At 43.4% G+C, this 26,754-nt stretch overlaps 1 protein-coding gene across 1 annotated transcript in view; it reads left to right on the plus strand.

Moving 5' to 3' along the window:
* Nucleotides 1-11,334: 11,334 nt before the first annotated feature.
* The window catches only part of CREBL2 (cAMP responsive element binding protein like 2), a 32,115-nt gene continuing 16,695 nt past the window's right edge, over nt 11,335-26,754 (plus strand). Inside the window, exon 1 of the mRNA XM_032159657.2 lies at nt 11,335-11,654. Coding sequence (XP_032015548.1) covers nt 11,640-11,654 — 15 coding nt within the window. The 5' untranslated portion in view covers nt 11,335-11,639. The remainder of the gene's footprint in view (nt 11,655-26,754) is intronic.

The following is a 26,754-nucleotide window of genomic DNA, read 5'->3' on the forward strand; positions in this document are numbered from 1 at the left end:
AAGAGAAGGTATGATCTCGACCTCTGGAAGCCATGGGCAGGAAGGTTACCAGCACGTATTTGAGCCTCACCTGCAGCAGCAAGAACAGAGCAGGTGAACAGGCACATTCCATGCTGAGTGGGAAAGGGAAACACACTAAAGGCTTGAAGTTTTCCAAGACAAAACAAAGCCAACTGCGGAAACCTTTAAGAATTAGGGAAAGGATGATCCCCCCTCCTAAGAACTTTCTGTCTTAAAAAACAAAACAACAGAAATAACAGAACACAACACAAGAACCACGTGCTAAAAGGGGAAGGGGGAAACTGTGGCGGAGGAGCTAAGTCCAGGCTGATGACCCAGGTGCTGAACACCGTGGGAAAAGATCAAGGTTTCTTGTGCAATCCTTCCCTGCATTTGCGTCAGCCAGCACAAGGCCATCTTGAACTGGCAGCAGTCAATTCAAGAAGCTTATGTGAAAGGCAACATTACTTAAGACAAAACGACTTTTTATCCTACTTCTGGAGAAATATCTAGAAGCCAGGGCTTCAATGTAAAGCAAATCTACAAAATTCACAATGATATGTATGTTCTCCTGGTAAAATGTGGAAGGAGGGTGTTGCCACTTTCGTGTTTTGAATCTCATTATTGCGAGGGCAGCAGGAGTGTTAGGAGAGGCCGTAGCTCTAAACTCTTAGGACTTTAAAATTCCTATGCTATGTTATAAAATAATCCCTGTAACAGAATAGTTATATAAACTCCCAGTTCTAATAATACTATTTTATTGGGGAAACAAGGTGTTTGTCTAAAGAGCTAATTTTTGAAAATTAAAGGAACAAAGAGCTTAGTCATTTGTGTGAAAAATATGTATATGCCTTCACCAAGTTCCTATAGATCACTGTGGCTATGTGTCCAAAAGTTTCCAGCAGAAGGCCCCAGGAAATGTTGGGCAGCACCAAGTCCAGAACAGGAATGAAAACAGAATATTTATTTTACTCAGATTAAAAACAAGCCCCAAACCGGCCGGGCACGGTGGCTCACGCCTGTAATCCCAGCACTTTGGGAGGCTGAGGCAGGTGCATCACCTGAGGTCAGGAGTTCAAGACCAGCCTGGCCAACACGGTGAAGCCCCATCTCCAAAAATACAAAAATTAGCCAGGCAGGGTGGCATGTGCCTGTAATCCCTGCTACTCGGAAGGCTGAGGCAGGAGAATTGTTTGAGCCTGGGAGGTGGAGGTTGCAGTGGGCTGAGATCGCGCCACTGCACTCCAGCCCGGGTGACAGAGCAATACTTCATCTCCAAAACAACAACAACAAAAATCAAGCAAACAAACAAGCAAAACTATCATTCACACACAAATGGAAGAGCTTGCTGAGGCAACTTTGGTGATTGTCTCTGGAAAGGGGTGATGATGTCAGGAACTGTTCAGAAAAGGCCAGTGGAAGACTTTATGGGAGCTAGGTGTGAGGAAACATCTTTTTGAAACAGTGCCTTTCACCTCGAATAGGTAAAAGCTGAGAAATGGCATTATGTGAGTCTATAAAAATAATAAACAGTAGGCATAGAATCAGCATGGGCTTGCTCATGAAATAAGGATGAAAGAGTACTCTGAAACTTTTTTGAAATAAGCTTAGAATACATTTTTAAAGGACTATTTCATGGAGCAAGCAAAAAAAGTATCTTTCTTTTCTTTTTTAAATAATTTTATTCTTTTTCTTTCTATTTCTAAAAATCTTATAACCTTCAGTTTCATCTCCAAAAAAAAATTTTTTTTTTTGAGACAGGGTCTCACTCTGTCACCCAGGCTGTAGTGCAGTGGCATAATCTCGACTCACTAAAACTTCTGCCTTTCGGTCTCAAGCGATCATCCCATCTCAGCCTCCGGAGTAGCTAAGACTATAGGTACGTGCCACCAGGCCTGGTTAATTTTTTCTATTAAAAAAAATCTTGGCCAGGCGCGGTGGCTCACATCTGTAATCCCAGCATTTTGGGAAGCCGAGGCTGGTGGATCATGAGATCAGGAGCTCGAGACCAGCCTGGCCAAGATGGTGAAACCCCATCTCTACTAAAAATACAAAAAAATTAGCCAAGTGTAGTGGCGGGCGTCTGTAATCCCAGCTACTTGGGAGGCTGACAGGAGAATCGCTTGAACCTGGGATGCAGAGGTTGCAGTGAGCAGACATCACGACACTTGTACTCCAGCCTAGGCGACAGAGTGAGACTCTGTCTCAAAAAAAAAAAAAAAAGTCTTTACCGGGAGCCTGAGGTGAGAGGAACACTTGAAGGCCAGGAGGTGGAGACCAGGCTGGGCAACATAGTGAGATTCCGTTACCCAACCCCCACCTCCTTTACAATTTTTTTTTTTTTTTAATGCTGGGCATATTAGCCCAGCTACTTGGGAGACTGAGGCAGCAGGATCACTGAGGATCACTGAAGCCCAAGAGTTTGAGGTTACAGTAAACTATGATTGTGCCACTGCACTCCAGCCTGGACACATATATGCGTAACAGAGCCAAAAGTGGCTACTAAGCAAAATTACGCTATCAAACTTTTAGGGATGTCCGAGCGAAGTGGCTCATGCCTGTAATCCCAGCACTTTGGGAGGCCAAGGTGGGTGGATAACCTGAGGTCGGGAATTCAAGACCAGCCTGACCAACATGGAGAAACCCCGTCTCTACTAAAAATACAAAATTAGCCGGGCATGGTGATGCATGCCTGTAATCCTAGCTACTTGGGAGGCTCAGGCAGGAGGAGACTTGCTTGAACCTGGGAGGTAGAGGTTGTGTTGAGCCAAGATGCGCCATTGCACTCCAGCCTGGGCAACAAAAGCGAAACTCCGTCTCAAAAAAAATATGTGTATATATATATATAAAAAACATTAGCTACAGCAACTATGCCCTCTAACAAAGAACTGTTGTTGGTGACAGAAATAGCATGTTAGGTTAGATTTCAAGTGACAATACCTTCATTCCTACAAGAGACAATATTCACATAAACATTTTTGGAAACCATTAAGTGTTATTATTACTAAAAATTTTATAACTTATCACAAAATATTAGGTGCTATGTTGTTCGCGTAACATTGAATTAACTAAAGAATGACATTAACTACCTTCAGATGTAAACAGATGTTTTGGAGAACAATTCTTTGTACAAGCAGAAAGATTTAAAGATAAAGCCGACAATGGAAATCTTTCTATACAGATGAAGGAACCCTTTTCAAGTTAAAGGAGGCTGGGCGCGGTGGCTCACGCCTGTAATCCCAACAGTTTGGGAGGCCGAGGGGGACAGATCACCTGAGGTCAAGAGTTCAAGACCCGTCTGGCCAACATGGCAAAACCCTGCTTCTACTCAAAATACAGAAATTAGCTGGGCATGGTGGTGGGCGCCTGTACACTTGATCTTAGCCAAAAGGCCGAGAAGCAGTAAGGGTGCCTGTAATCCCTGCTACTTGGGAGGCTGAGGCAGGAGAATCGTTTGAACCCGGGAGGTGGGGGTTGCAGTGAGCCGAGATCACACCACAGTACTCTAGCCTGGGCAACAGAGTGAGACTCTGTCTCCAAAAAAAAAAAAAGTCAAAGGAATTGAAAATATGCTTTTATGCTTTAAAATATGTAGATCATATAAATCAAAAAATAAATATGTGTGACTACTATATGATCCCAAACAGAAAAATCAGAATATCCATAGAATTGTAAAGCAAGCCGAAAGAAAGAGATATTTACATCTAGCAATAGACAGTACATAACTTAAGAGTCAAGAAATGTTGGGCCAGGCGCGGTGGCTCACGCCTATAATCCCAGCACTTTGGGAGGCTGAGGTGGGTGGATCACCTGAGGTCAGGAGTTCAAGACCAACCTGGCTGGCCAACATGGCGAAACCCCGTCTCTACTAAAAATACAAATATTAGCAGGTGTGGTGGCACACACCAGTAATTCCAGCTACTCAGGAGGCTGAGGCAGAAGAATCGCTTGAACCCGGGAGGCAGAGGTTGCAGTGAGCTGAGACTATGCCACTGCACTCTAGCCTGGGGGACAGAGCAAGACTCTGTATAAAAAAAAATAAAAAAGAAAAGAAATGTTGTTAGCACTTAAACCCCCATAAATATTTGTGGCTTTTCGAAAATATCTTTATGGTCATCAGTAGGTTTGATAGCATTTCAATAGTAAATTTGCTTGTATTTTTTTCCTAGAAATGGGGAAGATTGAAGCAAAAAATGGAACAGTTAAGGCTATTTATGAAGTAAGAAATGGTTCCCCTGCTACTCTTGTGAAGTTTCTAGGTACCAAAAGCAAACTTCCTCCTAACGACTCAGGGTTCCAATCTTTTCTCCCTTAAAAATACAAGATCCAGAAGAGGAGCCCTGTCAGATTTCCATTCAACAAAAACACTGGGCTTACCAACCTTACACTGAAAACAAGCTCAAAAATGGACTCTGAAACCTGCTTTTTAAAAAAAGTGTTTCAAGCAATAAGTGTAACATGTGCCACAGCAAGTTTAGACATCTGCAGGTCTGATGCAGTCATCTCCTGAGGGTTTACCCAACAGATACACACAGGGCCAGGCACCTTTTCTTCTTTAGCAGCAGAAGAAAAATGTGCTCTTCATTGCCAAAAATAAACACTTTTTAAAAGATGACTTCTGTTCGTCAATAAATATCCCTTCCTTTCTATAGTGGATCTCTGGTTTTCTCCAGGCTGCCTAATTAACTGCTTTGGGTGTGTTCCTAACTGCAGACAGTGCTGAGGGGTCAGGGCCAGAGCCTTCATTAAGGAGAAATGAAATACTCCTCCTGTGTACGTAGGAGGTGCCCTTGGTCCCGCCGGCCACTGCCACCACCACCACCACCACCAAACTAAATGATCAGGCTCTTGGTGGTGAAGGGGTTCATAACCGCTGGGTAGAGAAAGGAATATTAGGTTTATTGGCGGGGAGGGGACAGCCAGGGTCTAATGCTATTCCCAGAAGGTTACTCTCAAATTAGGGACACCTGGGAATTTGAAGTGCTAGTGGCCCTGGGGAAAGGACTGGAAGGATTTATAAGCCCCTTGAATGAACGCTGTGGCACTCAATCCTAACACCAGAAATCTAAGGTACAACTGAAAATTACTCCTTTTGGACAGAAAGGAACAGAAGGGAGAATTGGTTTTATTTTTTCGGGTTGTTTGTTTTTTGTGTTTTTTGAGATGGAGTCTCGCTCTGTCGCCCATGCTGGAGTGCAGTGGCGCAATCTCGGCTCCCTGCCAGATCTGCCTCCTGGGTTCATGCCATTCTCCTGTCTCAGCCTCCCGAGTAGCTGGGACTACAGGCGGCCGTCACCACACCCAGCTAATTTTTCGTATTTTTAGTAGAGACGGGGTTTCACTGTGTTAGCCAGGATGGTCTCCATCTCCTGACTTCGTGATCTGCCCATCTCAGCCTCCCAAAGTGCTGGGATTACAGGGGTGAGCCACCGTGCCCGGCCGAGAATTGTTAAAGAAGGTACCTGACTATACTTTCTTCAGCTCTCTCCTACCTCCCCGACCCTAACCCCCATGGGTATCCAGTGTCTACTTGCTGCTCTTCAAATGCTTGAAAGCCCAACCACAGCAATCAGATCTACTCAGATCTTCCCCTATTTATAACATCTATCCTCCAAAACCATATATTCCTCTTTTCTCCCCTATGTAAATCTTGTGTTAAATTAATATTTAGGGAGCAGGTAAGAGAAAAAAAAGCATATCCATACTAAGATGTAAATGACTAATAGGGATGCTCGGAAAGCCCTCTCTTACAAAGGGTTGCTCAGTTTTAAACAGTTGCTTATTGGCCAAATAAATACATTTTCTATTATTTCCTCAAATAAGGGCACATTTTATTCTTTCTCACTGGGCGAGGGACGTATGTGGCTTAGAAACAGCAACAGTAGGCCAGGCACGGTGGCCTGTAATTCCAGCACTTTGGGAGGCCGAGGCAGGTGGATTACCTGAGGTTGGGAGTTTGAGACCAGGCTGGCCAACATGGTGAAAGCCCGTCTCTATTAAAAATACAAAAATTAGCTGGGTGTGGTGACGCACGTCTGTAATCCCAGCTACTCGGGAGGCTGAGGCAGGAGAATCACTTGAACCTGGGAGGCAGAGGTTGCAGTGAGTCGAGATCACGCCACTGCACTCCAGCCTGGGTGGCAGAGTGAAGACTCCGTCTCAAAAAAAAAAAAAAAAAAGAAAGAAACAGCAACAGTATTTTAAGTAGAAAAGAGTAAATAGTACAGTATCAAGAACTACTGTTGTTGCGTTTGAAGGGAAGCTTTTAGTATGTTGGTGAAGGGGAAGAGGTGAGGGAAAGTTTGAGCTTGGAAGGTTTTAGTTCCTTGAGCTTCAATTTCTCTTCCTTATTTTTATGCTGATTGAGTCTCTTTTTCCTTGTCAACAGACTGCTTCAGTACTTCTTGGCTTTATTTATTTATTTTGCTCCTGCTAACAAGCTGGAGGCTGAGTTATGTGCTCAGTCTGAAAATGTTCCTTTTGACTGTTGCCTCTGAACTTTCTAACCAATACAGAGAGTAAATAGGTACTGTGCTGTATGCAAATGTAGGCATATTTGTCCGTGTAGGCCAAAGGAGGGGAGGCATGTTGCAAAATGCCTTCAGAACAAAAACAAACTTTTCCAATAGAATATTTTATAGCCTTTTGAAAATAAGCTAAACTTTTAGAAAACAAAAAGTACAGAGGAATACTTATCTATAAAATAAATTGACAAAAACCACACACAAAACAAAACATGACTAATACTTTAACAGTGAGTTCACCTCAAGCATTTCATGAATTTCACATGACCCACCCACTTTTTCTCTGTACCTCTGAGGATTACCATATTAGCGGCAATAATACTCTTGTTGTTCAAGTGCCAGATTTACATATCAACGTAGCCGTGGCATTCCTGAATGTAGAATATTGTACTGCTCGCCTCGTTTGTGGTTTCTATAATAAGGTTAATTTTTGTTCCCTTACCCTCCTCACTTAATCTCATGCCACCCCCTACCTTTCTTCAATTAGTGGTTTGTTTTTTACTTTGAATAGTTTTTCTCCTTTCCTTTCTCAGTCTCTGTGTCATGATTTGAACTATTCTCAAATTCACTGTACAAACCATGCTGCATTTAAAACTTTTTATCACCCAGCCATGGATGATCAATTCTTTGAAAAGACAAGCCAAAGACAGAGAAGTTATGAATGGGCATTTCTAGGATGACTATGGGATACCTTCTTCCCCAAGTTTAGGATGTGTGGTAAGATGGGTCAGAAGTTACCATGGTAGATTTCATGGCCATCTTTGTCTTTTTTTTGAGATGGAGTCTCGCTCTGTCACCCAGGCTGGAGTGCAGTGGTGCAATCTCGGCTCACTGCAAGCTCTGCCTCCTGGGTTCACGCCATTCTCCTGCCTCAGCCTCCCGAGTAGCTGGGACTACAGGGGCCTGCCACCATGCCTGGCTAATTTTTTGTATTTTTAGTAGAGATGGGGTTTCACCGTGTTAGCCAGGATGGTCTGGATCTCCTGACCTCATGATCTGCCTGCCTCGGCCTCCCAAAGTGCTGGGATTATAGGCATGAGCCACCACGCCCGGCCCATCTTTGTCTTTTTCTTGGTACGCCTTTAAAAAAATATATTGCTATTTCTAGATTTTATTGGAGATGGATCTAGCAAAAATTTCCAGAATTGCATCAGACATTTTTCATTTCCAATGGATGTTTGGAAAGGGTCGGACAGTTTTAAAATTTTCAGACTCAAACATGTCAAACTGGCCAGGTGCAGTGGGTCACACCTGTAATCCCAACACTTTGGGAGGCCAAGGTGGGCCGATCACCTGAGGTCAGGAGATTGAGACCATCCTGGCCAACATGGTGAAACCCTGTCTCTACTAAAAATACAAAAATTAGCTGGGCATGGTGGCACATACCTATAATCCCAGCTACTTGGGAGGCTGAGGTAGGAGGATTGCTTGAACCCAGGAGGCAGAGGTTGCCGTGAGCCAAGATCCTGCCACTGCACTCCAGCCTGGTAACAGAGCTAGACTCCACCTCAAAAAAGAAAAAAAAAAAGTGTCAAACTAAATGGAAAGTCAGCTGGGGCCTAACAAGCTATTTTAATGAGCATTCTTTCTCTGTGATGTTCCCCAGGGGATATGAGCCCAAGAAGACCCATGTGGCCCAGGGAGTAACATGATCATCTTGGCTCTGTTTAGACACTTGTGCCCAGCGGTAAGGGGACCAGGAGGCAGACAGATAGATGAGGGCATGGAGGCATGCAGACCCATTAGGACTGGATGTGCACCATGCTACTTAGAAAGTTACTACAAGAAACTCCACAGCAGTGACAGAGGCTTGATGCAACATAGGCCAACAGTGCCTCTATGTGGGGTGTCTGAGAGTATATGAAATGTGTTTGTGAGTGTTGGGGAGGGAGTGAAGAGAGGAGAAATATATGTGTTTTTTAAAGGAATTGCATGCCTTGGAGGTTCCTTTTGAGAAGATGGTATAGGAAAAAAAGATTGAGAACCACGGATATAGAACACACCCAGGATGCTGAGAGCACATTCTCCCCCTAACCACTTAAAAAACACTTTGCTGTGTTTGCTCTTCTAATCAGTCTGACGCACAGCTTTCCCTGCCCACCATAAGTTTTACATCCTCTTACCTTCAACTTATCAGCACATAGATATTAAACTTGATCTGTATTATTTTTCACCAGATGCTTTGTTTAGTGAATGATCTAAGTTTTCTGTATGTCACCTCCTGGATTATAAAGTCCTTGAGGATTTACACTGTACTTTTAGAAGTTAATACACCTGCTGGGCGCAGTGGCTCATGCCTGTAATCCCAGCACTTTGGGAGGCCGAGGCGGGCGGATCACGAGGTCAGGAGATAGAGACTATCCTGGATAACACGGTAAAACCCAGTCTGTACTAAAAATACAAAAATTAGTTGGGCGTGGTGGTGGGCGCCTGTAGTCCCAGCTACTCGGGAGGCTGAGGCAGGAGAATGGCGTGAACCTGGGAGGCAGAGGCTGTAGTGAGCTGAGATTGCACCACTGCACTCCAGCCTGGGTGCCAGAGTGAGACTCTGTCTCAAAAAAAAAAATAGTTGCCTGGGACATACTTTCCTAAAAGAGTATTTGCGGTTTATCTGAAATTAGAATGTAATTGGGTATTCTGTGTCTATATTGCTAAATCTGGGAACTCTACCTCGGTTAGATTTTGCAAGGGTTGACAAAGCACTCTGTGAGTCTTTGAAGAGGTGTGAGCCAAAGGGCTCTTCAGGAGCGGCATTGACAAATATGCAATCTTTGTCAAGTTCTCAAAGGCCCGAGGTAGGCCAAAACAAAAACAACAGTAAAAACAAGCTCACTGACTTTATTAAATGAGGACACAGCCAGTTATTTTAAAAATAACTTTATTGAGATATAATCCACTCATTTAAAGTGGTTTAACTACAGTTAAACTACAATTTAGTGGTTTTTAATATATTCACAGGGTGTGCAACCATCACCAAAATCAATTTTAGATCATTTTCTTTTTTTTTTTTTTGAGTCAGAGTTTCACTCTTGTTGCTCAGGCTGGAGTGCGATGGCCTGGTCTGAGCTCACTGCAACCTCCGCCTCCTGGGTTCAAGCCATTCTCCTGCCTCAGCTTCCCACGTAGCTGGGATTATAGTATGCTCCCCCAGGCCCAGCCAACTTTGTATTTTTAGTAGAGATGGATTTCTCCATGTTGGTCAGGCTGGTCTCGAACTCCTGACCTCAGGTGATCCGCCCACCTCGGCCTCCCAAAGTGCTGGGATTACAGGCATGAGCCACCATGCCCGGCTGAATTTTAGATCATTTTCATCACCTCAAAACAAACCCAGTACTCATTAACCGTCACTCTCCTTTCCAGGATCCCTCCATCCCTGCCATTCTTCAACCCTAGCCCTTGGCAACCACTAATGGATTTTTTGGTCTATTTAGATGTGCCTGTTCCAGACACTTCATTATAAATAGAATCATACAATATGTGGCCTTTTGTGTCTGGCTTCTTTCACTTCACATCAAGTTTTCAAGGTTCAGACATATTGTAGTGTGTATATGCCTTCATTTTTTTCATTGCTGAATAATACTTCTTTCCTTTTTTTTTTGAGACACAGTCTTGCTCTGTTGCCCAGGCTGGAGTGCAGTGATCACAGCTCACTTCAGCCTCCAACTCCAGGGCTCAAACGATCCTCCCACCTGGGCCTCCCGAGTGGCTAGGACTACAAGCACCACCACCACACCCAACTAATTTTTAAAATTTTTTGTAACACACCCAATTAATTTTTAAATTTTTTTTTTTTAGAGACAGAATCTTACTATATGGGTCTTCTTCCTTCTTCTTCTTTCTTCTTCCTCTTCCTTCCTTCTTTCTTCTTCTTTCTTCTTCTTCTGTTCTTCTTCTCCTTCTGTTCTTCTTCCTTCTTTCATCTTCTTTTTTTTTTTTTTTTATACGGTGTCTGGCTCTGTCACCCAGGGTGGAATGCAGTGGTGCAGTCTCGGCTCATTGCAGCCTCTGCCTCTCAGGCCCAAGTGATCCTTTCATGTCAGCCTCCCCAGTAACTGGGATTACAGGCATATGCCACAACACTCGACTAATTTTTGTATTTTTTTGTAGAGACTGGTTTTGCTATGTTGCCCAGGCTGGTCTCGAACTCCTGGGCTAAAGCAATCCTCCCGCCTCGGCCTCCCAAAGTGCTGGGATTACAGGCGTGACCCACCGCCCCTGGCCAGTATTTCTTTATTTGTATAGTCCACACTGGTTTATCCATTCATCCAGTAATGGACATTTGCGTTGTTTCCACGTTTTGACTATTACGAATAATGCTGCTAGGAAAGAACATTTATATACAAGTTTTAATTTCTCTTAGGTATGGGAGTGGCCAATATTCTGAGGAACTGCCAAATTTCTTCCCAAAGTAGCTGCACTATTTTACATTCTTAGTTTTTGTTTTTCGTTTTCTTAAAATAAAGAACCTTTAGGGTTTCCTCAGCGTCCCAGAGTAGGGCCTGCTTCCGGCACCCCGCCTTCGGGGCTGCCTCCGCAGAGCCCCAAACTCCCGTCCCCGCCATTCCAGGCCCTGGCACTTACGAGCCAAAACTTTAGGTCAGGCGCACTTTGGGCCTCCAGCCCAGCCCCGCCTCCTCAGCGCCAGCTAGTAGGCAAAAGGAAAACAGCTGCCCCTTAATGAGGCTATGTGGACATTGTAGTTTTTTTTCCAGTCAGCAGCGCAGAGACTGTGATAAGAAAAATCACAATTCCCAGAATGCCGCGGTGCTACGGCAGCCGAAGGGGCCATTCCGCGTGCGGCGCTCCCGCCCACTCTCCGGTCTCGGCGGCTCTCCAGAGCGTCTGTAAACACCCAGAGACTGTCATGGAGGGGGAGGAGGAGGCAGCGGCGGCGAAGGGAGGCGTTTGGGGCCGCCTCCAGGGTCCGCTCTGCCATTCCTGAACTGGTCCCTCGTCCCCGTGACTCTGGCATCAGGGAAGCGAACTGTTAGGCGAGAGGAGGAGGCAGCCAGAACCATATCCCCTTCTTCCTCGGGGCGGGGGCCGGGCCAGGCCGGCTGAGCCGGGGGAGGGCTCCGGGAGGGAGTGCCTGGCCAGGCCGGCCTGTCTGCCGAGATGGATGACAGTAAGGTAAGTCTTGTGGTTTGCACGCGCCGCCGCCTGCTTGTCGCTCAATGCTAGTCCCGCGGCTGAACCTCCGCTATGTAGTCCACGCCAACACCCAAGAGACACCTGCCTAAAACATCCCTGCGCCTCTCCAGTCCACTGCCCGATGGTACCCAGCCAGGAAATCAGGGAACACCGGGGCTGCGTTTTTCCAGGAGGGGCCCTCTCTGGAAATTTTTCACTCCCAGGGCAACCCTGTTTGCTAGCTTTCCACGTAGTGCAACCCCTAGTCCTTAACTTGCCTGTCGAGATAAATGAAGAAACTACTGTACTTTTTCTTCTTGCACTCTTTTGCTGCCTCCTACCCTGTCTCCAGTGTGGAGACTTTAGTGCACTCTGAACCAGCCTTATTCCCCTTGACGATTCCCCTTTCTTCTCTCAGGCTCCCTTACTCAATGCCCCATTCATATAATCAGTTCACTCCCCCTCTGAGCTATTTTCCTGTGGTTGGTTGGAACACCGCTAAGCTCCTGTTGCTATTTGGCCAGTCTGGAGTTTAACCTCCACTAGAAAGCCTTCTCTAAAAAAATACTGGTTTTCCTCTTGTTAACCTTAATACCCATCACCATCCAATTTCCCTGTCCAAATCACTTACTTTATGATTGTAAGATAATACATAATGTTCATTATTGGTTAATCCAAATAGTTTATCCATGTATTATAGCCTTTCTTTCTTTCTTTATTAATTGAGACGGAGTTTTGCTCTTGTCGCCCAGGCTGGAGTGCAATGGCGCGATCTCGGCTCACCACAACCTCCGCCTCCCGGGTTCAAGCTTTTCTCCTGCCTCAGCCTCCGGAGTAGCTGGGATTACAGGCATGCACCACCATGCCCAGCTAATTTTGTATTTTTGGTAGAGATAGGGTTTCTCCGTGTTGGTCAGGCTGGTCTCGAACTCCCAATCTCAGGTGTCCGCTCGCCTCGGCCTCCCAAAGTGCTGGGATTACAGGTGTGAGCCACTGCACCTGGCCGCCTTTCTCTCTTTACATCTACCCACATTAGTGTTGTTTATTTTTATTTCCTGAAGATAGGGATGCTCAGGGACTTGCTTATTGATGTTTCAGGTTGTTTTGGAATTGGACTTTTTTTATTTTAAGGAATCAGACTTCTAAAATTTGCCAGTTTTTAAAGTAAAAACCGTCCTTCTTTGTGCTTCTCAGCGTCTTCTGTTTCACATCCTCTGGCATACTCTTTACGATAGCTTTGTCCTTTGTTTGGGTGTCTTTTTTTTGCTGCTGCTGCAGTTTTTGTTTCACATATCCTCAGATTCAAAAAATTTCCAACTTCTCTGTGTTCCTTGTTTTATTCTTTCCTTCTTGTTTTCTCTTCCTCTTCATGTAGAAGGCTGTGAGGAAGTGACAGATGGAAGGGAAAGCCCAGTGCAGTACTCTGGAATTGTTACTCACCTAGAGGAACGGATTGCTTATGAAGTAGTAAACCCCTCTTAATAGGAAGTGGTATTTCCAAGACAGAAAGGGGGTGCGTTTCAGGAAGCTATCAGCTCTTAGAGTGCTTAATATGCTCAGTACACACATTAATTCCCTTGACAAGAATCTTGCCCTTGTTTGTTTACGACAATGCCAACAGAATGCGGGATAACATTGTAGACTCTTCTAGTTTTGCCATAGTAACATTCGTGGGGTGTGATATTGGGGAAGTGGTATTTCCAAGACAGAAGGGGAGCGTTCTGAAAGTTTTCCAGAAAAATCAGCAAGTAATTTTTTTTTTTTTTTGCTTTGAATATTTCTTTGGGGAGGGGAGGGGACATCACACTTCTTTCTTTCTTTTTTTTTTTTGAGACGGAGTCTCTGCTCTATCGCCCAGGCTGGAGTGCAGTGTGCAGTGGCGCAATCTCGTCTCACTGCAACCTCTGCCTCCTGAGTAGCTGGGACTACAGGCGTGTGCCACCACACCCAGCTAAATTTTTATTTTTCGTAGAGACAGGGTTTCACCATGTTGATCAGGCTGGTCTCAAACTCCTGAGTGACCTCAGGTGATCCACCCACCTTGGTCTCCCAAAGTGCTAGGAATACAGGTGTGAGCCACTGCGCCCGGCCAGGACATCACACTTCTACTCAATGAAGATAAACATTTTTACACCTTTCGTCTTTTTTACCCCTATTATGCCACGAATTCATAGGGAATAAGTTCTAGTAGCTCAGGCTGTTTTCCACTGGTGGAGTGCTTCAACTGAACCCAGGTACCTTTCTTATTTAGTTTCCTTTTTTTTTTGAGATAGGGTCTTGCACTGTTGTCCAGGCTGGAGTGCGTTGGTGTGATCACAATTCACCGCAGCCTCGAACTCCTGGGCTCAAAGCAGTCCTCCACCTCAGCTTCCCAAGTGGCTGGGACTACAGGAATGTACATCCATTCCTAGCTAATTTTTTGCAGAGATGAGGGTCTCACTGGCTTCTTTTTCTGATCATTTTCCCTCACACGTTTCTGGAAGCTGTCAGCTCTTAAGAGTACTTAATATGCTCAATACACACATTAATTCTCTTGGCAAGAATCTTCCCCTTTTTTGTTTACAACAAGGCCAACAGAATGCTGGGTAACATTGTAGACTCTTCCAGTTTTGCCATAGTAAGATTTGTAGGGCATTACTTTTTTTTTTTTTTTTTGAGATGGAGTCTGTGTCCCCCAGGCTGGAGTGCAGTGGCACGATCTCAGCTCACTGCAATCTCTGCCTCCTGAGTTTAAGCGATTCTCCTGCCCCAGTCTCCCGAGTAGGTGTGACTACAGGCATGGGCCACCATGTCCGGCCAATTTTCTTTTTGAGACAGGGTCTTGCTCAGTTAGTCGCCCAGGCTTGATGCAGTGGCGCAGTCTTGGCTCACTGTAAACTCCGCCACCCGGGTTCAAGTGATTCTCCTGCCTCAGCCTCCTGAGTAGCTGGGATTACAGGTGCATGCCACCACAACCGATTAATTTTTGTATTTTTATTAGAGACAGAGTTTTGCCGTGTTGGCCAGGCTGGTCTCGAACTCCTGGCCTCAAGTGATCAGCCCACCCTGGCCTCCCAAAGTGCTGAGATTACAGGCATGAGCCACTGCACCTGGCCAACTTTTTGCATTTTTTAACAGATAGGGTTTCATCATGTTGGCCAGGCTGGTCTGGAACTCCTGACCTCAGGTGATCTGTGTAAGGTACTTCCTTTTAAACAGTCCCCATTCTATTGATGCCTAAAATATCACCCTTCTTTTTTTTTTTTCTTTGAGACAGAATCTCGCTCTGTCACCAGGCTGGAGTGCAGTGGTGCGATCTTGGCTCACTGCAACCTCTGACTCCCTGGTTCAAGCAATTCTCCTGCCTCAGCCTCTGAGCAGGGATTACAGGTGTGTGCCACCATGCCCAGCTAATTTTTGTATTTTTAGTAGAGCTAGGGCTTCACTATGTTGGCCAGGATGGTCTCAATCTCCTGGCCTCGTGATCCACCCACCTCGGCCTCTCAAAGTGTTGGGATTACAGACATGAGCCACCGCGCCTGGCTACAATATCACCTTTCTTGTAGGTTTCCATGTATGTGGCCAAAGGAACAACTCCATATGTTCTAAAAGGCTTGGAGAACATCTGTTGGTGCCTTTTCTCTTTCCCTTTGTATTAATCATTTTGGTGAATTACTGTAGGAAGATGGCAGTTCCAGCCAAAAGGCAGAAATAATATTTCATAAAAGTCTTTGCTAGCTTGATCTTTCAGTGTTAATTTTGAAATTAAATGTTAATGCTGTATCCATTATCTTGACCAGAAAATAATACTAATGTTATGGGTATTTAAGGATGGTAGAACATACTGTTCTTTATTTTTCCTAACTTGAGATTCAGAATATATTCTTTCTGATTTTCAGGTTTTTCCTTTTCAGACCTTTGAAACATTTAACAACTTTCTGAAAGTCTTCAATAATTTCAAATAAGTCCAAGAAAAATACATAGGATTTTGGGCTACTTTACTTAGCTGTAAGATCTTATAAAGGTTATTTCTAAAACTAGCAACCTGGTGGGGTGAAGGAAGGTTCAAAATGTCATTGTTTAGCCTAAAAGAGTGAAGTTAAAATTTGAGGGTAAGCTATCCGTGAATTCCTTCCTAAAGGATACACAGGTAAGCACAATGAATTTGATTCTCAATCTTTATTAATTCATTGTTTTTATAAGTACTTAGAAACCAGCAGCTTTAAAAACCTTAGTGAGTATCAAAAAGAAAATTCATTTAAATGTCTCTGGATGGAGAGTGCCTCTGGAATACTCTACTTGCACTTCAAATGCATGTTGTAGTTGTAGATGAGTAATATTTACATGTCATGTACAATACTGGACTCTCCTTCAACAGTCAGGCAGTGTGAAACCATCCTTATGTAAGGCTTTGGCAGCTCCCAGCCCTGCCTTTTCTGTGCCCTAGTTATAATCCCACAAAATTGTACTGTCCTCCTAGTATATACAGACATACACACAAAACACACTTTTCCCTCACATTCTGTATGAGTCACACTCTCTGGTCCCATTTTCGTCAGTGTGAGGGAAGACGAGGATTGGGGTTTGGAAGTATGGTGGCTGTGCCTGTGAGAGCATAAAGGATGATAAACTGGCTGACAGCAAGACCAGGGCAACAGGAAGAAGACAGAGTAGGCAGGAACAGCAGTTATAGAGAGGCAGTATTTGAGTGAGTAGGTCAGGAAACATGACGATGATGATGTGAGGGCCTCCCTTTATAAAGATTTTGTATTCTGAGTTGTTTTTACCAGTGGTGATAAATGAGTTTGCTGCGAGTTCTCCACACTCTGCCATGTAGCTGACTGGAGTGAGAACAGGACAGATTTGAATGGGGAACAGCTTTGCCTCCCAAGTTTCTAGCAGTGTGCCTAATACAGCATAAAGTACTCATTTATAGAGATTGAATTGAATTGGATCAGGGTGACATTAAGGAGATTGCCCTGATGTACTCAGCCTTTATTAATCAGTGTGCTCCAGCTGAGCAAACCAGCCAGCACATACTTACAATGGCAAATGAGAGAAATAAAGCAAGAGATAGATTGGGCATCTCAAAGTGGGGGTTTAGGAAAGTGTTAAGTAGCAGAGCTCAAATACTGAGTAGATCTCCTACTAGGCTATTTGGGAAGGAAAAAATCTTGGCTAATTTATTTAACTTTTTTGAGCTTCCATTTCCTTATCTGTTAAATGTGGCCAATAGGTGAGGCCTTGGTGAGGATTAGGGATGATACATTTAAAGCTCTAGTACAGACTCTAACACATAGTAGGCTCTGAAAACACGTTATCATTATTATATTACCTAACAGTGATTCCTTGGGCCTTACCACAGTGCAGTAGGTCCCTGAGATGCTCATTTTAGTAATTCTTAAGTATATGCTGTTGTATAAGATTTGTAACACCTACACTACCCTTTGCTCCAGACTATGCTCCAGATGGGACAGGGGCAGTGGGGTGGGACATAAAATGAACTTAAGCTCTGTCATTAACTGTTAGATAGTGTGAGAAAGGTAGTCTCCTGAGGCCACCTCCATGTTTACCACTAGGAAAAAGTGCTTGTTTTTATGAAAATTTCTTCTCCTTGGCCAGGTGTGGTGGCTTATGCCTGTAATCCCAGCACTTTGAGAGGCCAAGGTAGGTGGATTGAGTTCAGGAGTTGAAGATCAGCATGGGCAACATGGTGAAACCTCATCTCTTCAAAAAATACAAAAAATTATCCAGGTGTGGTGGTGCGCAGCTGTAATCCCAGCTACTCAGGAGGGAGGCTGACGCACGAGAATCGCATAAGCCCAGGAGGTGGAGGTTGCTGTGAGCCGAGATCGTGCCAGTGCACTCCAGCCTGGGCAATGGAGCCAGACTCAAAAAAAAAAAAAGAGGAAAGTTTCTTCTCCCTTGACCTGCTGCATTAAATTAGAAAATAGAAATGTGTTATTTTCAGAGGCTTTGATCATAGATAGAAGGTTCTTATTTTTTGTTTTATGTTGGACTTTATTGAATGAACACATGAATAAATTGAGGCGTCAAGATCCAGTTGAGGGACTGATGCAGGAGTGGGCCGGCTACTGGCTGCAGCATGCCAATGTGAGCTGCCATTTCCCTCCACACTTCTTTTCTACCTTGTATTCTACGTGATTGTCTGGAAATGAGGTTTCTTACACTTTCCTTACCCTTTTAACTCACTCCCTCTGCCAAAGTCTTCTGATTCTTTCCAGTTCTGAGTAGTTCTCAAAAAAAGTTTAATTTGGCAAAAAAATCTCTTTGACATTCCCTCATTTATCTTTTGGCTCCTTAACCATCCTCTGCTGCAGTTGAAGCTACCTCCCTTGGGCCGTGCCTTATAGCCCAGACATTTCTGCTTTTCATGTCCTCTTACTCACATCAACACTTTCTAGAAGACCAAGACAAAAGAGCCATGTCATCTATTAAACAAATCTCTGACAGTAGACATTAATGTGCTTGCTTTCATTTCTTTTCTTTTCTTTTTTTTTTTTTTTTTGAGACGGTCTCACTCTGTTGCCCAGGCTGGGCACAGTGGTGCAATCATGGTTCACTGCAGCCTCCACCTCCCTGGCTCAAGCGATCCTCCCACTTCAGCCTCTGGAATAGCTGGGACCACAGGTGCCTGCCACCATGCCTGACTAATTTAAAAATATTTTTTGTAGAGACAGCCTGTGTTGTCCAGGCTGGTTTCAAACTCCTGAGCTCAAGCAGTCTGCCCGCCTCTGCCTCCCAAAGTGCTGAGATTACAGACATGAGCCACCATGCCCGGCCACCTTCCTTTCTTGTCTAGGTTACTTGCACATTTTAACTTGAGTACCTCTACAGATAATTCAGAAACCAAGGAGTAATTTAAATACCACAGAAACCAGTTGAAATGTAAGTTTAAATAACCTTAATCTAAGTTTAATCTAGGTTTAAATAACCTTATTCAGAATGTTTTGTCCTCGAAGATTTTCAGAAAAGTTTATTTATTAATTCATCCAACATTTGTTGGACACCTAATATGTACGAGGCATTGTGCTAGGCATTGGAGTTGCAAAGATAAGAGTTCATGGTGGCTCACGCCTGTAATCCCAGCACTTTGGGAGGCCGAGGCAGGTGGATCATGAGGTTAGGAGATCGAGATCATCCTGGCTAATACAGTGAAACCCCGTCTCTATTAGAAATACAAAAAATTAGCCGGGCGAGTTGGTGGGCGTCTGTAGTCCCAGCTACTCGGGAGGCTGAGGCAGGAGAATGGCGTGAACCCCGGGGGGCGGAGCCTGCAGTGAGCCGAGATCGTGCCACTGTACTCCACCCTGGGCGACAGCGAGACTCCGTCTCAAAAAAAAAAAAAAAAAAAAAAGAGTTTGTAACTGTTCTCAGGGAACATTTTATTGGGTGAGGCAGACAAATAGAAAAGTAATTACAATACAGTGAGGTAGAAAATGAGGGCAATAGAGGCAAAGTTCTTTTGGGGCAGTAAGAGTGGATGCTTAACTGTTGAAGTAGGTCAGACATGGGTTTACAGAGTAGGAATGAATCTTTAAAGAACTGGAGTCCCCTCCAAAACAGGAAAGATGGAATATCCTGTACTAAAGCATCTTGCACAGTAAAGTAAGTATTTTGGTACAGCTAGAGAAGGATCCACAGACTTTCTGTAAAGGGCCATGCACACCATATGGTGTCTGTTGGAATTATTCCACTCTGCCATTGTATCATGAAAGCAACCATAAGCAGAATATAATGAATGGGCATGGCTGTGTTCCAGTAAAACTTTATTTTCAAAAACTGGGCCAGGCACAGTGGCTCACGCCTGTAATCCCAGCACTTTGGGAGGCCAAAGCAGGCGGATCACCTGAGGTCAGGAGTTCGAGACCAGCCTGACCAACAGGGAGAAACCCCGTCTCTACTAAAAATACAAAATTAGCTGGGCATGGTGGCACATGCCTGTAATCCCAGCTATTCGGGAGGCTGAGGCAGGAGAATTGCTTGAACCCAGGAGGCAGAGGCTGTGGTGAGCCGAGATCGCACCATTGCACTCCAGCCTGGGCAACAAGAGCAAAACTCCGGCTCAAAAAAAAAAAAAACTGGCAGCAGGCTGTATTTGGGTTGCCAGCAGGGCGGTAATTTATTAACCCTGAACTACAGCATAAAGCACAAGTAGAGGTGTGGTCACAGATGAGGATAAAAGATAAGCAGGGACTAAATTACAATATGCCTGGTAAACAAGGCTGACAAATTTGGGTCAGTATCTTTCAGAGTGGAAGAGACCTGGTGAATCAGATTCTTTTGGGATAGGGTCTGGGAATTTAAATTTTAATAGGCTTCCCAGTTGAGTGGCTCTTATGTGTAATGGGGTTTGAAAACCAAGGCCATAAGTGTTGGGGAGCCATTGAAGGGTTTTAAAGCAGAAGTGACAAAATCAGATTTGTGTTTTTGAAGAAAAATGCCAATGGCTGTATGGAGAACAGATTAGGGTGAAAATGTAGGAACTGGGACGAGATCAGAGGCAGATGGTCCAATTATGAAAGAACATGGGTTTTAGCATATGACTTGAGTTCAAATCTCATTTTCACCCTTTCAAACTGTTATGATTTTGGACAGATTATTTAATCTCTTCAGATATTACTTTCTTCAGATACAGATTGGGTGTGTTAATAAGGACTTTATTGAGTTATTGTGAGAATTAAATGTAATATATGTGTGATCCCATACCAAAAGAACTTAATACATACTGAGTTCAATAAATCCTGGTCTTTTTTGAATTCTCACTGGCATGGTTAGATTGCACAGAAGAAAGGCCTGGGACTGAAGACCATATTAGAGACTTTACAATGTAAGTTGCAGTTGATGTGGTGTGCATAAAATTCCAAAAAGATAAGAGTGGAGAGAATAGAGAGCTAAAGAGAGCCCTGGAAAACTCTAAAGTGATTAGAAGATTCTTGAAGAATAGGACTCAGCAAAATAAACTGAAAAGAGAGGTCATTGACATAAGAGAACCAGAAGATAGGGCTGTTACGCCGTCTAGGAGTGGAGAGACTCTTACAAAGAGGACTTACCAGTTGCGGGGGATGGGGGAAGGGATAGGAGTTGAGAGAGGAGAGGCAGAGAAGTTAACTCTCAGGCTAGAGATGCCTACTTGATCTTTCTCCTGTCGACTAGAAAAACTGGCAGAAAGGTTAGCAGCAGGAAGATGTGAGTAGACTTTGCTGCTTTCTGTAGATCTGGCAAATATAAAAAGAGAAGAAGCCTAACCCACAGTTGTGAAGGAAGTTATGGGAGCCTTAACATCAAATGAAAACGCCACTGCTTGTTTTTTTTCTTTAAAGTGGTAAAGAGCAGTGGCTAGCCACATTCATATTTATCTTATTTTTCTTTAATCCGTGGGAGATAACTTTTCTCTTTGTGTTTTTAAGAGAAAGACAAAACAAGCCCTCCTGTTTTCCTTTTTGGCTGAGGCTGCTGGTACTTCTTCATCTAAATACAGTGGTTCTCTTAACTTTAACAACTTGAAACTTTTATTAGTCGCCTTAATTAGAGCATCAGGATGTAAATAAGTATAAAAAGGGTGATAAAACAAGAGTTCTTAATTGCTTTTCAGATTTTACATCCCTGAGAGGGAGCATTTCTTTTTAACAACTTCTTTAAAGTTGTCGGTGGTAGTAGTTTAAATCACTTTCAAAATATTGCTGATTTTTCTTTTTCATTTATTCATTAAATTATCAATCTTTTAATAAATATCTCTTAAATGCCTGGCTCTGTGCTGGATACTATGGGGTTGCAAAAGGAGTAGAAAACATAGCTTCTGTGCTCGAGGAGCTCAGACTACTTGGGGAGATAGAAAAATGTATGAGTCCACTAAAAAAACAATATAACAAAGCATATAAATTCAGTGTGATATTAACTCTGTGTTCCAGAACTTTGAAGAAAAATGACTTATGGACTGAGGGTGGTGGTCAGTGAGAGCTTCAGAGAAAGAGGGCTAGAGCTGATCTTAACAAAATAAAACAAGATTTGCCCTTTTGGGTGGTGGGAGGATAGAGGGAAAATAGAAATATAGGTATAGTTAGAAATGCAGGGGATGTGGTTCAGGCTGGTGGTCTCTAGGGAGACTGGCTTGAGTTGATACAGAGGGTGCCTGCTGGGGATAATGAAAGAGAGAACTGGCTTTGTGCGGGAATCCTGGATGCAGTGGGCTCAATGATGGCCCCTAAAAAGATATATCCATGTCTGAATCCCTGGAATCTGTGGTTATCACCTTATATGGTAAAACAGTGAATATTACCTTGTATGGCAAAAGATGTGATTAAGGATTTTGAGAGGAGGAGCTTATCCTCCATTATCTGGATGGGCCGTAAATCCAGTGACAAGGGTCCTCATAAGACTAAGGCAGAGGGAGCTTTGATGGACAGATGAGGAAGCAGTGTGACCACCGAGGCAGATTGCAGTGATGTGGCTACAAGTCAAGGAATGCTGGCAGCCACAAGAAGCTGGAGAGGCAAAGAATGGATCCTCCCCCATGACCTTCAGAGGGAATGCAGCTCCACCAGACTGTCCCAGTCTGGACTTCCAGAGCCAGAGAATAAATTTCTGTTGGTTTAAGCCACCACGTTTGTGGTGATTTGTTACAGCAGCCCCAAGAAATGAGTATACTGGATATGGTGACTTAGTAGTGCTGAGCCAGAGGTCTTTTCTTGAACTTGAGGGTGCAATGGCCAGGGGCCATTAGAGAAAATTTATTATTTCTATAATGATCAGGTATTACTTTTTTACAGTGAAGAAAAACATCCTAAAGTTATGAAAAGAAAGGTTAATCTGGCAGCTCTTTGCAAAATGGATTGACTAGGGAAGTGGGGTGGAAAAGGAGAGATGGCGGGGAGATGCACTGGGAACCTATTGTAACAACCTGTGAGTAGTGCCCTGACTGGTGTTAGGATGTCAGTGAAGCAGGATATTTCCCTGACCCTTTTGCGGGACTCACAACAGGGGTGCCTCATATACTCAGCCCACCACTCTCAACTCCTTGCAGGAGGGAGCATGTGAGCAAACCAGTGAGGGAACTGGAGTGAATGAGCACTGGAACTGGCCAGCTGCTTTGGTACTGGCAGGAGTGAACTTTATGCAGGCCCAATGGCAGCATCCAGGTAGGGGTGCCTGAGACTTCGGAAACCCCAGAAGGAGTGTTATAGTGCTCTTTGAGCTCTGCCATCCATGGATGGCTCAACTGTTAATAGCTCAGTGGACTCTTTGCCTTTTCTTGTGAGGCAACTGCCTTCCACCAGCAAGGGCAGAGGGCCAATGTGACAGCCTTTTGTATTTGCACTTGTGGCTCCTAAGCTCTTATCCAGCATCCAGGTAAAATGAGGTCACATAAATGAATTGAAGGATGGTGAAGGATGGTGAATGTGGGGGATTTTATTGCTGATGAAAGTGGTTCTCAGCAGGAGGGGGAACTGAAAAGGGGATGGGACTGGTAGGTAATCTTCCCTTGAAGTCCAGCTGTCTCCAGCCAGACTCTTCTCTGAAGTTACGCCATCAAGCCATTCCTCTGAAGTCAAGCCACTTCTCTCTCTAGCCGTAGTCTCATCTACTGGCTGAGTCTGGGGGTTTTATAGGCACGGGATGGGGTGGGGCAGGGCCATGGGTGGTTTAGGAAAAGGCAACATTCGAGTGGGAAAACAGGGATGTAAGTTCTCATTGTGGGCCATCATTTCAGGCTTTTCGGCTTGAGGATAGGGTTTTGTCAGGGACCCACCCTTTTCTGTCTAGAATTTTCTGTCCTCTGTTTCTATCAGTAGGAATGGAGAAGAAGAGAGAAATCAGAGGTTTATAAAGGAATACATTGGCATCACTTTAGTGGGTGGGCATGGAGAATCACAATAGTAGAGGGAAACTTCGATGAGGTGTAACATGAAAAAGTTAGTTAACCTTCTCAGCACACCCCTTAACTGAGTGCCTAATATCAAAGTGAGTTGCATTTAATGAATGAATGTATAGCATAAATACAACAGTGCATTTAATGCACCTGTCAGTGTTAGAGCTTTTTCAGGGAATTATATGATCAGATTAATGTGTCCTGTCTGAGAGGTGGATGGTAATAGGCATGCTTGATTACCTTCTGACAGGTTGCCATGATACAAATCTGGGGACTTGGGTTCTAGTCCCTGCTCTGATGGAAGTCTCTGGACTAAAATCTTGTCATCTATGAAATGAAGAGATCACATATCCGTATCTGTGTCTGTGTATACACATCCCTCCACCACCAGCATTCTTGTCTATATTGATATTCTGCTATCTGCAATGTTATTGTTTATTTCATATCTGCTTCTTTTCACTAGTCTAAATGCATTAAGGTTAAGTGTCCTATTGTTTTATATTTATCCCTAGAGTTTTACAGTGTTTGGGACAAAGTAGGTATTTAATCAAGGGTCCTTGAATAAAGGAATTAATGTGCCCCTCTTTACCGGAAAAAGATGAGGATAATAGTGCTTACCTTATCTGAGGTAGTGTGAAATAACATGAGATAGCGTGCAGAGTGCCTCACTCAAGGCCTTGTTCATAATGAGTGCTTTCTGAACACACACCCTGGTTTAGCCCCGAATTTATGTTTTTATTCTGTTTGTCCTGAAAACTGGGAAGCAAATAGTCCAAGAATCTTTGGAATAGGATTAAATGTGGGTGCTGGAGGCTTCCTCATTTTAAGAAGCCCCAGTTAACTCCTAAAGAGCATGCAACTATAATTATGTGTTCTCTTTCTGTGGAAGTTAAACTTGTTGACTGTGAAGCCCAGGCCATCCATAATTTCCTCAGGCCTTTGCAGACTGGTTTCTATTTTGTCTTTTGCTGTAATGGTTAATTTTAGAATTATCAGCTATCCCTCCCTTGATTAAATCCAGTTTTATCTTGATTCTCAACCTTAAAACTCATGAGTTAGAACCTTATGCTTGACCGCTCCCCTCCAGAATACTCAGTCTCCTCCTAAGCTTCTGTATCTGTGCTACCTTGATTCTTCCCTTTCAGCTATTCTTTTTGCTTTTTCAGCTTCACTAGGCAACCATGTCTTTTTAAAAAAATAATAGAGGTAATTCACAAACCATAAAATTCACCCTTTTAATTTGTTCATCCTGTGATTTTTAGTATATTCACAGAATTGTGCAATGATCATCACTATCTAATTCCAAAACAGTTCCATCACTCCAAGAAGAGACTCTTATAAACAAACTGTGGTACATCCCTCCAGTGGAATACTATTTATCAGTAAAAAGAAACGAGTTGCTAGATGCACCTGTAGTTCCAGCTACTTGGGAGGGTGAGGCAGGAGGACAGCTTGAGCCCAAGAGTCTGAGACCAGCCTGGGCAACATAGTGAGGCCCTGTTTCTTAGAAAAAAAAAGAAAGAAAAAGAAAAATAAACAAGCTATCAAGCCACGAAAAGTCATGGAGGAGCCTTAAATGCATATTGCTAAGTGAAAGGAGCCATTTTGGAAAAGGCAAAACTGTAGAGATAGTAAAAAGTTCAGTGATTGTCAGGGTTTCAGGAGAGCGAGGAAGAGAGAGAGGAATAGATGGAGCACAGGGGATTTTTAGGGCAGTGAGACTATTCTGTATGATACAGCTTATCAAAATTCATAGACTATATACCACACCAAGAGTGAACTCTAATGTAAACTGTAGACTTCAGTTACTAATAATAAATCAATATTAGTTCATCAATTATAATAAGTGTACCACACTAATGAAAGATGTTAATAATAAGGGAAACTGTGAGAGTGGAGGGGGGATAGTATAGGAACTCTCTGTACTTTCTGCTTAATTTTCCTGTAAACCTAAACAGCTGTAAAAAAATAAAGTCTATTGATTTAAAAGAGAAAAAAAGAAACTGAGGCTATTAACAGGCACTCCCCATTTTTTCTTCCTTTCTCAGCCCTAAGCAACCATTAATCTACTTTAAGTCTGTATAGATTTGGCATAATACAATATGTGGCCTTTTGTATTTGTCTTCTTTCACTTCGCATAATGTTTTCAAGGCTATCAGTGTTGTACCATGTGTCAGTACTTCATTCCATTTTATAGCTGAATAATGTTCCATTGTGCGGATATATTACTTTTTGTTATCTATTCATCAGTTGATTGGCATTTGGGTTGTTTCTGCTTTTTAGGTATCATGAATAACAGTGCTGTGAACATTGATATACAAGTTCTAATGTGGACATATGTTTTCATTTCTTTTTGGAATATACCTAGGACTGGAATTGCTAGGTTATAAACTTTATGTTTAACTTTTTGAGGAACTGCCAAAATGTTTTCCAAAGTGGCTGCACCATTTTACATTCCCACAGCAATGTATGAGGATTTCACTTTCCCCACATCTGCACCAGTGCTTGTTATTGGTTGTCTTTTTTTTTTTGAGACGGAGTCTTGCTGTGTTGCCAGGATGGAGTGGTGCAATCTTGGCTCACTGCAGCCTCCACCTCCCAGGTTCAAGGGATTCTCCTGCCTCAGCCTCCCGAGTAGCTGGGCCTACAGGCGCCCGCCACCACGTCCAGCTAATTGTTTTTTATTTTTAGTAGAGATGGGGTTTCACTATGTTGGCCAGGATGGTCTTTATTTCTTGACATTGTGATCTGCCCACCTCAGCCTCCTGAAGTGCTGGGATTACAGGCGTAAGCCACCATGCCTGGCATTGGCTATCTTTTTTATTATGTAAATATCCTAGTGGGTGTAAAGTGATATATTTTGTGGTTTTGATTCACATTTCCCTAATGACTAATGATGAGTATTTTTTCATTTGCTTATTGGTGTTTGTATATCTTTTTTGGAGGAATGTCTATCCAAATCCTTGCCCCTTTTTAAAATTGGGTTGTCTTTTTATTATTGAGTTGTAAGAGTTCTTTATGTATTCTAGATACAAGTCTCTTATCATATTTGTGATTTACAAATATTTTCTCCCATTCTGTGGGTTGTCTTTTTACCTTGATTATCCTTGAAATACAGTTTGGTAGCTTGTGCTTATCATATCTAAGAAACCATTGCCTAATCCAAGGTCATAAGGAGTAAATCCTCTGTTTTCCTCTAAGTTTTATAGTTTTATCTCTTACATTTAGGCC

The sequence above is a fragment of the Hylobates moloch genome, unplaced genomic scaffold (genome assembly GCF_009828535.3).
Source record: "Hylobates moloch isolate HMO894 unplaced genomic scaffold, HMol_V3 SCAFFOLD_8, whole genome shotgun sequence".
NCBI classification, from domain to species: domain Eukaryota; kingdom Metazoa; phylum Chordata; class Mammalia; order Primates; family Hylobatidae; genus Hylobates; species Hylobates moloch.